The sequence below is a fragment of the Cariama cristata genome, unplaced genomic scaffold (assembly GCF_000690535.1).
Source record: "Cariama cristata isolate BGI_N322 unplaced genomic scaffold, ASM69053v1 scaffold19534, whole genome shotgun sequence".
Classification (NCBI taxonomy): Eukaryota; Metazoa; Chordata; class Aves; order Cariamiformes; family Cariamidae; genus Cariama; species Cariama cristata.
Window position 1 is genome coordinate 1 of NW_009614930.1, and position 10,924 is coordinate 10,924.

Here is a 10,924-nt window from a genome sequence, read left to right on the forward strand (position 1 = left end):
CCGGAGGAACTGCGGACGGTGGGAATTCACTTTCTCGAGCTGGAAATGCCATTAAGGCTGTAAAAACCGAGGTGGAACTGGCGCCGTGCGCTCCGCTGGTGTGGAAGTCCCCGAGGCTGTAAAATAAGTCAGCGGGAGCTAAAGCACACCAGCTTAAAAAAAAAGAAGGGGAAAAAAAAACCCAAAAAACCCCAGCGCTTGCACTTCTTTAGTGTTTTTTTCCTTTCCCCCTTGGGGGGCAGAGCTGGAGGAGGTGGAGTTCGAAGCGAGCGGCTGCTGTTCACCCCCCCGGGGTGTTCCTGGGCTCGGCTCTTGGGGAGAAACTCGGGGAGTTGCTCCCGGGGCAGGGGATGCAGCGCCGGTTTAGGTGGTGCTGAGCTTTTTTCTACCCCCTTCCAAGGGGGGAGCAGAAAGGAAGGGACCAAACTGCCGACAGCCTCTTCTGCTTGCTTTTCTTTCCCGATGCTGCTTAAATCTTGCTCAGCCCTCCTGGAGCCCCTCGGATCATTTGAATGCTGTCTTTTGTTTCCAGCCCTGATTATCTGAGATCAGCTGAAATGACTGAAGTGATGATGAACACCCCAGCAATGGATGAGATTGGGCTAAGCCCCCGCAAGGATGGCCTGTCGTATCAGGTAAGTGCTTTGCTGTCTGCTTAGGCTGTAATCCCCTATAGAATTGCCTGGGCTGGACTGTAAGCTCGGTCTAATGTACCTTTCCATAGCCTGACCTAATAGCAGGTCTTGCTGTAGTGCGAACTAGTCAACAGACTGGAATGCCTGCTTGGCAGGAGCCGGTTGTCTAAAATATCACTCGGTATCAGACCAGGTTGGCAAAGGACTTGGGTGTTTCTGAAGTGGTCGCGCCCCTGCTCATTCAGCATTCGTGGGGGCTCAGTGGGAGATGGGGAGGTCGGTTAAAGAAGGGTTCACACCACTCACCGGGCTGAGAGGACTGTTTGTAACATGACATACAAATGATCTGCCTAGAGCAGGAGGGGGTTGTTTGAATGGCACTTAACATTTTTTGGATCTATTTCTTGGTTTTCCTGACTGATGGGCCTGTTTTATGAGGGTTAACAGTCTTCTCTAAGAGCGAGTGAGGCCAGAGACAGCCTAAACAAGCATTGAAATGTTACTGGAGCTATCCATGTCTGAAGGCACGAGCTGCATTCATTCTGGAAGTTCTGCCAAATGTAACTAGCCATTAACCTCTAGATTAATGACTGAGGTGAAGAGGTAGTCTTAGAAACTAGCTTGAAACTTAATCCTTTAGTCTCAATATCCCGTTTATTTCCTAGCTTATAGTTAATCAAAGGGCAAGTTGTGCATCTTAGCCTACTAGATCCTTGTTTTCATACTCTTCGAGGAGACTTGTTGATGAGATTTAGCACTGATGCTGAGCGCATGCAGATGACTTGCATCTGGTCTGTGCATCGGGTGACTCTTACCGGCAGATCGCGATGCAGGGTTCTTCCTTTGCAGATGTTACACAACCCACACAGAGGCAGTTGCTCTAAGTGTGCATTCAAATGAGTTGTGCTGTTGTATGCTTGCGTATTTATGTCTGAAAAAATGAGCTACGAGGCAGCAACAGTGCACTGAAGCATGAAATCAACTGAACTTTGGGCCCTGGCTGAGGCTCCTAGCAGAAGCCAAAGCTGCAGGGAGGAAAAGGGGATGCGTTGGGTTTTTTGATCTGTATTCTGGATCTGGGTAGTGCAAGTTGATTGGTTTATTGCCTGTGTGTAGAAATAGCTGTGCTGTGCTTCAGTGCTTGAGTTAGTGGAAAGTGTATGGCCGCTCTTTCCTCTCCTATAGAGGGAGCGTACAGCAATGAGAGTGGTTTTTAAACCTGAAGAAATCAAACTAGCCTGCATGGGATGTGCAGTTATCTTTATGGGTCACCATATAAAAAGGCTTAACCCTGTCGGGTCAAATGTCTCTATTTACCTATCCAAGTTTTCCAGTGAGAGGCAGAATCTAGGTGCCCTGCTTGTTCTAATGATTGCTTCAGCGAGATTTTTTTTTTCCCCCAAGTGCTAATGACCTTGATAAGTCTGCTTGGGCCAACTGGGGAACAGGCCTGTTCAGTTTTGAGTGGATCATCTGAACCTGAAGATGTGAGTCATAAATGTCGAAGACTCACATCTATGCAGAGCTTTTGCATCCTGGATCTCTTCTCTGTAGTGATCTAGTCACAGATGGTTTTTTTTCAAATGCCTGCAAGAGCTGGGAACTTGCCTGCCAGTATTTCACCTTGATGTAAGCCAAACTGATGGCAGCAAGGGCTGAGGTGTTGAAATGGGAGCTCCTGATGGGGCACCGGTGGTGTGTGGGCTGTGTATGAGGTCTGCCTCTAAATCAGGTTAGTGTAAAGAGGATTGGGGAGCAGGCTCCAGCCTTCCTCCCCTGGCTGCTAGGCTGAGAATGTCACAGTGTAAACAAAGGTAAGTTGAAAGCATCCTTAAATGGTTGAGAACTTGAGTGTAGAACACCAAGGACAAATCTGATGCAAATTGTACCATGAACTTTTTGTTCTACCTCAGACTTTGGCACTTTGTGTGCTTTGTCTTGCTGATGGGAGAGAGTTTGGTGCATGGAAAATTGTATGCTAGTCTGAGGGCTGTAGTGCAATAACTTAAAACCAGACAGGGCTAATGGAGCATGACTGCTCCTACACTGAGACTTGTTGTTCTAAGCTGCAACATCTTCCTCCACTCATCTGCGGAGTCGAGCAGTCACGATGTAAGTGTGACAGCCCTTGGCTGGCTACGAGATGCAAAAAAATAGTGGAGCCAGAACTGGCAGAGGCAAGCTTTTAGTTTCAAAAGTTTCTCTTATTCTAGTAGTAGAGCTTGGATTTATTCTACTGCAGACATGACCTCAAAACTGAGGTTCTAAGTGTCCCTCTTCAGGCTGTGTAGATCAGGGACTGCCTGGGAGCTGGTCCGTAGGATGCTAGCTGTGAGCCCGGGGGCTGCTTCCGCTACCATATGCGGACATGAAACTGTCTGGACCAGAGGAGATGATACAGCAGCTTTGCTGGAACTGTACAGCGCATCAGTGTCTGCTACAGGCAGACTTTGTCCTACAACAGTACTGTTTAAAAGTATTTTTGCTTTTACTTGGAAGTAAACTGAGGAAATAAAGAAACTCATACCCTGAGTATAAACTTCAGTAATCTGATTCCTCTGTCCCATGGAGTTCACTGAATGACTTCTGCAGAAGTCATCGGTGATAAGAGTTGCCTGTATAGGCTTAGTAATTTGTACGGTTTCACTTGCAAAATGGGCTTTCTGAGCATAGAAATGCCTTTTGCCAGTTAATACGCAAAATGCTTGTAAGCTAATGTGCTAATTTCAAACCCTTTCTATGTAAAGCAGCTTTTATTACCCTGTTTGCGATGTAAAGCTGCTCCCTGAGCCCCCTTAAGATGGTTCAGCTGACAGATTTAAAGGGCCTGAGCAGAGGTGAATGGTGAAATGCGGGTGTGAGTCTCGGAACAGGGCGGCACAGACCAAACAGAAGATGTGGCTGGAGAGATGATGTCATGTTGGGTCTTGTGCCTGCAGTGAAGAGCTATTTCTGGATCTTTAATAGATGTCCCATAATTCCCATGGGACTTACTAAACAAAAAACTCGTTGAAATGCAGCTGATGGCTCAAGATGCCCCTGTGACAAACAGATGTGCCTGTGGAGGGCTTCATGTGCTTCCTGCCTGGCAAATCTCCAGCACGCTGGACCTTTTTCACTGCCAGTCGGAGCTAATGTACTGTTTGCTATTTTCCAGCCCCTAGATATACCCATTCCCTGAAAAGCCTCATCAGCACTCTGCCAGCTTGTCCTCTGATGCTATCTCACAGCAGCACAAACGGTGTTACTGAAACCAAGGCCGAATTAATCGTTTCACCGAGCTGCTGTCAAAACAGTGCCTTGACCTGAATCCTGCCTTGCTGCTTGGAAGTGCAGCAGGGTCTGAGCATGACTGAACACACTTTGATGCCCAAAGCGTTTATTCTGAGCGAATGCTGTGTCCTGAGCTGAGCATGCTACTTGGCTGCAGATCGGCTGTCTGGCTGGCTTGCTGGTCCTGTGGGACCTTAGGCTCCATTTTAGGAGATCAGCCTGTGGAGGCTGAGCTTGCCTCATGCCATCACCTGGGGTTTAGTTGTCACGGGGAGCTTGAGCTCTTTAAGTCATGATCGCATCATGCTGGGATCTGTCTAGGTTAATTACAGCCACAGCTAGCTGTGAATCATGTCAGACTGACTGAATCTAGGTAAATAGGCTTAATGCTTCATCCAGGGTCAATGCCCAAAGCGTGGGTCATCTGTCGTGTTGGGGAAATCATTTTTGGTGGATGCAACACCTCTGCGCCAGCACCTTCACCAGACCTTCTGAAGGAGCTTGGTGCTGAGGGGTTTGAACTGCATCCCCCAACTAAGCTGAGGGGCCAACGTGTTACGGACCTAAGGGCCGATGGCAAAGGGGGCAAACTGAGCTCCCTCTGTATTTATCTTGTTTGCTTGTGAGGTGCTTCGTGACTCTGCAGCCTTGATTTGTGCAGGGGAAGTCCTGTATTAGAGCTGGCGCTTGCTACTGCAGAAGGTCTTGAGACTGGGCTGCAAAAAGGTGGTGATAGCAAGCGAGTTCAGGATAACTTCTTCACATAGCACATCCGATGCCTGGTTACCGGACAAGATTAGTAGGCTGAGTCAATGTGTATTCCAGAGTCTGGGACCTTAAATGAAGGCAGAAGCAGGATATGGGATAAACAGAGCCAAAACTAATCATGTTTGCAGCTATGCTATGCAAAAAAGTGTTCCACTGAAATGCAAACTGAAGACAGCAGCTAATTGGAACATCTCAGTGCGTGTTTTCCTCCCTGCTTGATGCCTTGTTCCTCTGATGGAAAATTGTTGTGATGTATGAAGTTTCCCTGCCACCGTCCCCCAAGACAGGGCAATCTGTCCGTGACTGGGGAGTTGCTGTCATAGTTCGTAAACCTGAGTCACTGGCTGCTGTGTGCATACTAGATGGAGCTCGGTTTCAAGTCATGACTACTGTGTGAGTAAATATATGTGTTAGCGCTGTTTCTTAGAACTGGAAAATTCCTCCAAAGAGGATACTGAGAGATTATTTAAATATTTCCTGAAATGAGCTTGCCATGCTTCTCAATGGCAGTAGAGTTTTATTTTAAGAACTTAAATGCTGATTGGGGGTTTGGAATATCAGCTTGATACTGCTGAAGAGGCAGAGGACAGAACTTAGCTTTTTGGTACCAGGAGGGTGAGTGATATGTGTACGTTGGGGGTGTATCCCGTACCTAAAGCGGTATGCCTCTCTGTACAGTCTTTTCAGTCCTGTATAGTCTTAGCACAATGAAGCAAAGCTTTCCCCAAACCCAGTAACTTAATTTGGAAAGATCTCAATGCCTTAGTCTCCCTGTAATATAATGGAAATAGTTTTGGGGACTGTGGGAGAGGAGACAAGCATTTTAGCTATGGGTGTTGGTATGGAGTACACATGTGGAAGTTGTCTTGAATTTGCAAGTGTCACTTGAATTATGGTAGAGCTGAGCTAATCCTCTTAATTGTCTGACATGTCTCCTGCTTTTGGTGTTTCTCCATCCCTGTGAATGCTGAGAGAGGGTATGAGCCTCCCCAGGGCAACGAAAACTTTCCATTCTTGTTGCCAAGACTTCATTCAAGGATAGTAGAGCTAGATCATCCGAAACACAAGGCAAACGTGATCTTTCCAAAATCATTTCCAGTTCTGCTTTTCACTGCCCTTTCCAGCTGCAGGGCAAAAGTTTGGTTTGCATGTGATCTGGATCAGTCCATGAGGAGAGCAGTTCCCAAAACATAATCTGGAGAGGCCTGTGAAAACCAGTCTGGTTGCGAGCAAGCAGCTGTGTTGAGTCGTGTAAGAAGCAGTATAGCTGTCCTCTGTGGGCTCTGATGGTGTCAGATGGGGCTCTCTGTGGGCCAGGAGTGGGGGCTCCGCAGAAGCGGTTGCAGCCCCTCGTGCTGTATCATGCAATTGAGGGGGAGGAAGATACCTTTGAATTGCTGCTAAATTGGTTTTTAGGTAGCCTTCACAACCAGTTGGTGGTTGTCTTCCTCCCACATGCCTGAGCTGGGTGATGTGAGCAGAAAGGCTTGTAGGCAGGCTTTGCTAGGCAAGCTGTCCTGGCGGCTGGGCAAAAGGCTGCCGAGCTCCCAGGTCAGAGCTGAGCCGCTGCATTCCCAGTGTGGACCTTGCTGCAAGTTTTAGAGTGGGTTTTGTGGTTTTTTTCTTCCTGTTGTCTAAATTTGGAGTGGGACCAGATTAGGCATACGGGACCAACAGATGCAGCATGGCACTACTGGTGTGGGACAGCAGAAAGCTGGTACTTCATCTTTTTTTTAATAGAGTCTGGCAGTGCAGCTTATTTTTGAGTGGGGAAGGTGATTGGGGTAACTTTTCCACCCGGCTTCCCCAGATGTGCAAAGAGTCTTCATCTGAAGCCCTTTTTCCTTCGGTCTCTGTCCTTGGCCTGCGGTGTTGCCCTGCTCGTCACATGTGAGGAAATCTGCCTTGTGTTTTTTCCATTGACTGTCCATGCCCCTTGAAAGTGCAGTTGCAACATCTCACTTCGTGCTGCCTCAACGGTTAAAAAGCATGACTTAGTGGAAAAAATCCTGACCTTCTTGGGTTTGGCCTGTCTTGCAGCTGTTTGAGATAAGATTGTGTGAGGTTTTTTTATTAAAAAAGCTGCACACCACATTTTGGGATATTTGTTTGTAAGGAAATGACTACTACTTAGTTTCTGGGAAAAAAATCTGGCAGGCTATTTTCAAAGAAATTGCTCCAATTTGACCTAATGTGCTTAAAATGATAGCAGCCAGAGGTTAGTTTAATTATTATACTGCTATTTTTCTTGCACAGGAGGCTATTTTCATGACATTATCAGCTTATGTAACCTCCTGAACCACACTTCTTTTTCCATTGCAGCCTTCTAAACCATGTAATGTCAAGGGTATTTTTTTCCTATCCAGAGTTGAGATAACAAGTTGATGCTTAAGAGCCACTGACTGTACTTCCAGTAATGCACGATGTGTCTGAAACGGCCTTTGTTTGGCCAAGCAAAAGCCACAAAGCTCCAAGAAACAGTTAACAGTCTCGCTTGTGCCGGGAGTGACTAACAGCGAGGAGCTCGTACTGCAGCGCCCATGTTAACGTGGCTGCGTTCAAAGACCTCGCTCGCTTTTGTGCACCTGAAAAACCAATGGATGGTGGGTGCTGTAGTAGGACCTTCTGCACCACCATCCTCAGGACCAAATGGATGTGTGCAGACAGCCCCTGTGTTGTGCATTAGCTTCAGTTACCTTGCCTGACTTTGCATTAAGTAGCAACTCGATGGCTTTCCCAGGTTAACCAGTTGGTAACCTGGTTGCCACAAATTGGATGCGAGGGAGGAATGTGGCCGAACAGTAGAAGAGTGAATATTGACAAGGAGGTAATGGTGTAGTTAATAGTCGCTAGGCTGAAGAACAAGTTGATAGGATGTTGTTCCACTTTGGGGTTTGGGCCAGGGCTTCCCAAGGTGGTGGGTGCCTGCAGGAGTGGCACGAGGAGAATGATGCTTCATGGTTAACGGTCAGAGCTCCTTGATGGGGAACCTGCTTTTGTAACTGGAACCACAAAGACCAAAGCAGATCAGATCTTGCTTTCAAGCTGAGGCAGCCATGAGCATTGTGCCTGTCTGAGGCTGGCAGTGCTGCTCCCTGCAAGGATGCTCTTACGACTCACTTGAATGCAGCTGGTGTTCAAAGAAAAGGGCAGTGCCTGACTCCCCACTCCATCTACAGCCTTGAGGGGAAGATGCATTTTGTTGTCATCTTTGGGATGTTTAAGTGTAATGTGAAATGGGCACTCCAATAAAATTGTTTGAAATAAACAGGTGGTAATTGTTTAATCTTCTGGTTACTGACCAGGGGATCTGATGTGGCAACTGGTTCTTGTCACCCAGCAGTTCTCTTCTGGATGAGCTGGGGTTTGAAGCCCTTCCCCTAGAAGGTCAACCCTACAAGTAACAGCAACCTTTTCTGTTCCCGTTGCAATTTAGTCATGCCAAGCTCCTGCCAACACTGCGCTGCAGTGGCAGTTTTTCCTGTACCTGTGTCTTTGCCTATTTTGTTCCTAGTGGGATCAAAGTGTGCATCCCCGTGGCACAGCAGTAAGTCCGGGCCCTGGGGCTGCTCCAGTGCCTGAGCTTGAGCATCCATGTGGGAGGGAAGGGGCAAGGTACTGCTCTGTGCACCTTGGGGGGCTGGAGGTAAGGGGGTCCTCATATTCCTTGCATGAGGAATGTGGTGCATAATTGCTGGCTATGCCACGGGTACCTCCTGCCTAAAGAAATACACTCCGATCCCCAACCCTTCCATAAAATGAGTGTCCTCCTGCTGAGTTTCACTGCTGATGTATGGTAGCTGCAGCATGCAGAACACTGCCAAAATGATATCTAAAATGCAGCTGAACTTCTCTTTCAGCCCGATACAGTCCGATGGGGTGATGCCAGATGCGGGCCCTCGCTGCAAGGGTTGGGACCGCTGTAGTGCTGGGTTGCCATGTGTCTCCCCTGCTAGGAGCAGGTCCTGGAGCACCAACCTGTTCTCGGGTGCAGCTTGGCCAGCAGCAGGAAATGAGAGCTCAGATTCTTCCACCGAGACAGCTTGGTGTGCAAACTCCTGAGCATGAATGCAAAAGCGGTGGGGGTGAGGTGTCTGGATAAATATCCAAAAGGGCAGGTGCCTATTTGCTGAGTGCTATCCAAGCAAGCTTGTGCATTGGAAACCTCTTGGGCAGTGCTCATTTCCAATATTCAGAGATTAAAGAAGCTTATTTACAAGTCCAGGAGTCTTCCCATTGCTCAGTGGTTTACTCTGTGTCCAGACTAGTCTGCCCTGAAGACCTGAGTGTCTTGAGTTGAGTTTTGGCTAAGACTGCTTGAAAGCAGCCCCTCTCACAGCCTGTTTCTTGGCTCTTTCAGATCTTCCCTGATCCCTCAGACTTTGACCGTTACTGTAAGCTGAAGGACCGCCTGCCCTCGATCGTGGTGGAGCCGACGGAGGGTGATGTGGAGAGTGGTGAGCTGAGATGGCCGCCTGAAGAGTTCCTTGTGCAGGAGGAGGAAGAAGAAGAAGAGGAAGAAAACTGTGAAGATGCAAAGAAGGACAACAAGGAGCAATAAATGGCATCTGAGGAAAGGCAAGGGACCGCACCCTTCTGAAGGAAAAGCCACACTTCTTTTGAAAGTCTTTTTAAAAAAAAGACAAGTTCAATTTTGCACCTGCAAGATCTTAGTTTTTTTGTATTCTCTGTATTGAGAACTGAAGCCCTCGGTGTCACCAGACCTCCTGAGGAAGGAAGGAAGTAACGCAGAGAAATGTTTGCTGTTCTTGAGATCATTATCGGTATTTTTCTGAGGCGGAGGCAGCAGTGAAATTCCAAGCACATGGCAGAGGGTGACCATGCAAGGACCACTGGAGGGGGGAGCTCGGGGAGGGGGAGGAAAGATGGAGATGGCTAAAAGCCTGAGAACAGAGCTGTAATCTCTCAGATTTGCCTTTCTTACAGCTTCCATTTTGTGTGTCGGGCGGTGACAGGGTGTCCGTAGGGAAGCATGGCTAAACGCTCTACTGACGAGGGGTCTGTAGCTCTCCCCGGTTCGGCATCTCCTAGGGTAACGTGAGCATCCGTAGGAGTAGTTGGGTTTCTTGCTCTTGCTGTTGAGCCTGTTTTCCAGCCACTTTTCCCAAAGCTGTTTTCTCCCCCTCTGTTTGCCTTTATACTCTTCAATGCTGAACAGCTGTATTTGCAGGATCATGTTAGGCTGCTGCTTGTCATCTCTACTGCGAGGCCCTAGTTTTATCTTGCAGGTGGTTAGCGTGAAGTAATGTGCATCAGATGTAAAGATGCTTCTGTCTGCAGCAAGAGCTCATGTAGGTTTGAACACCTCAAATTTTTTTTTCTCTCCTATTTGCTGAGGCGGCTGTGGTCGGTCTCATCTTGTACAGCACCCAAAGCCGGCGGGTGGAGGTTACACCTCCTTACCTCGGTGTCCTTGGAGCTGTAGGGTTTCAGGTCTCCAACTTGCTGGTCAACGGGCTTGAGAGGGCTGGGGTGGGGGGATCTCCTCCGGCTTTGCACTGCAGGACAGGCTGGTAGGGATGTGCACGGTGGGGAGTGCTGCCAGACCTGGACAGTAATCCAAAGACGAAACACCAGATCTAGTGTGGATCACCAGTGGGAAAGGGGGGTTTGCAGGAGGGGTCTGTTGGGAGAGGATTGGCCTGAGTGTCCTGAGACAAGACGTGTTTCTGCTTCATAGCAAGGGGGAAACGATCGTGGGTGTTTAATGAATGCTGGCTGGCGAAGTCTGTGGTTGTGTCCTCTTTGCCATATCCTGCTTCAAGGAGAAGTCATCTGTCTCTGGGGGAGGAGCGCAGTCTGCAGCCAGACAGGGTAACCCGCTGCCTTCCTGCAAGGAGGTGATCTCATGGCTTTGGGGACCAACTCGGGAGCCAGTTGGTCTTGGGATAGGATGAGAACAGTTACCACCTAAACCAAATCTGGGTCACGGAAGAGAAAAAGAAATGTCAAGGCCTTAACCAAACTTTCATAATAATCCCAATGCCACCCCCCTTTGCTCATAACTGGTTCCATTTTTAAAATCTAGTTGGATGTGTGTGTATTTGTATTTTTAATACCTCATGAGTAGTTGAATGCTGGTGGGGGTTGGGAACTGCTTTTAACATATTGGCAGGGTTGTTTTTGTAATTGTTTTAGTCTTGTCTTGCTTGTGTTTAAACATAATGGCAATAACTTATCAGCTCTGCATAACTGTTTCAGACAGATAGGAGTTTGGAGATGAGTTA

General features: G+C 48.0%; 1 protein-coding gene across 1 annotated transcript; it reads left to right on the forward strand.

Moving 5' to 3' along the window:
- The first annotated feature begins 512 nt into the window (after positions 1–512).
- Positions 513–9,567, forward strand: LBH (limb bud and heart development). Its single transcript, XM_009699617.1, has 2 exons — positions 513–635; positions 9,037–9,567. The coding sequence occupies exons 1-2, from the start codon at positions 513–515 to the stop codon at positions 9,235–9,237; spliced, it is 324 nt and encodes a 107-aa protein (XP_009697919.1). The 3' UTR covers positions 9,238–9,567.
- The last annotated feature ends 1,357 nt before the right edge of the window (positions 9,568–10,924 follow it).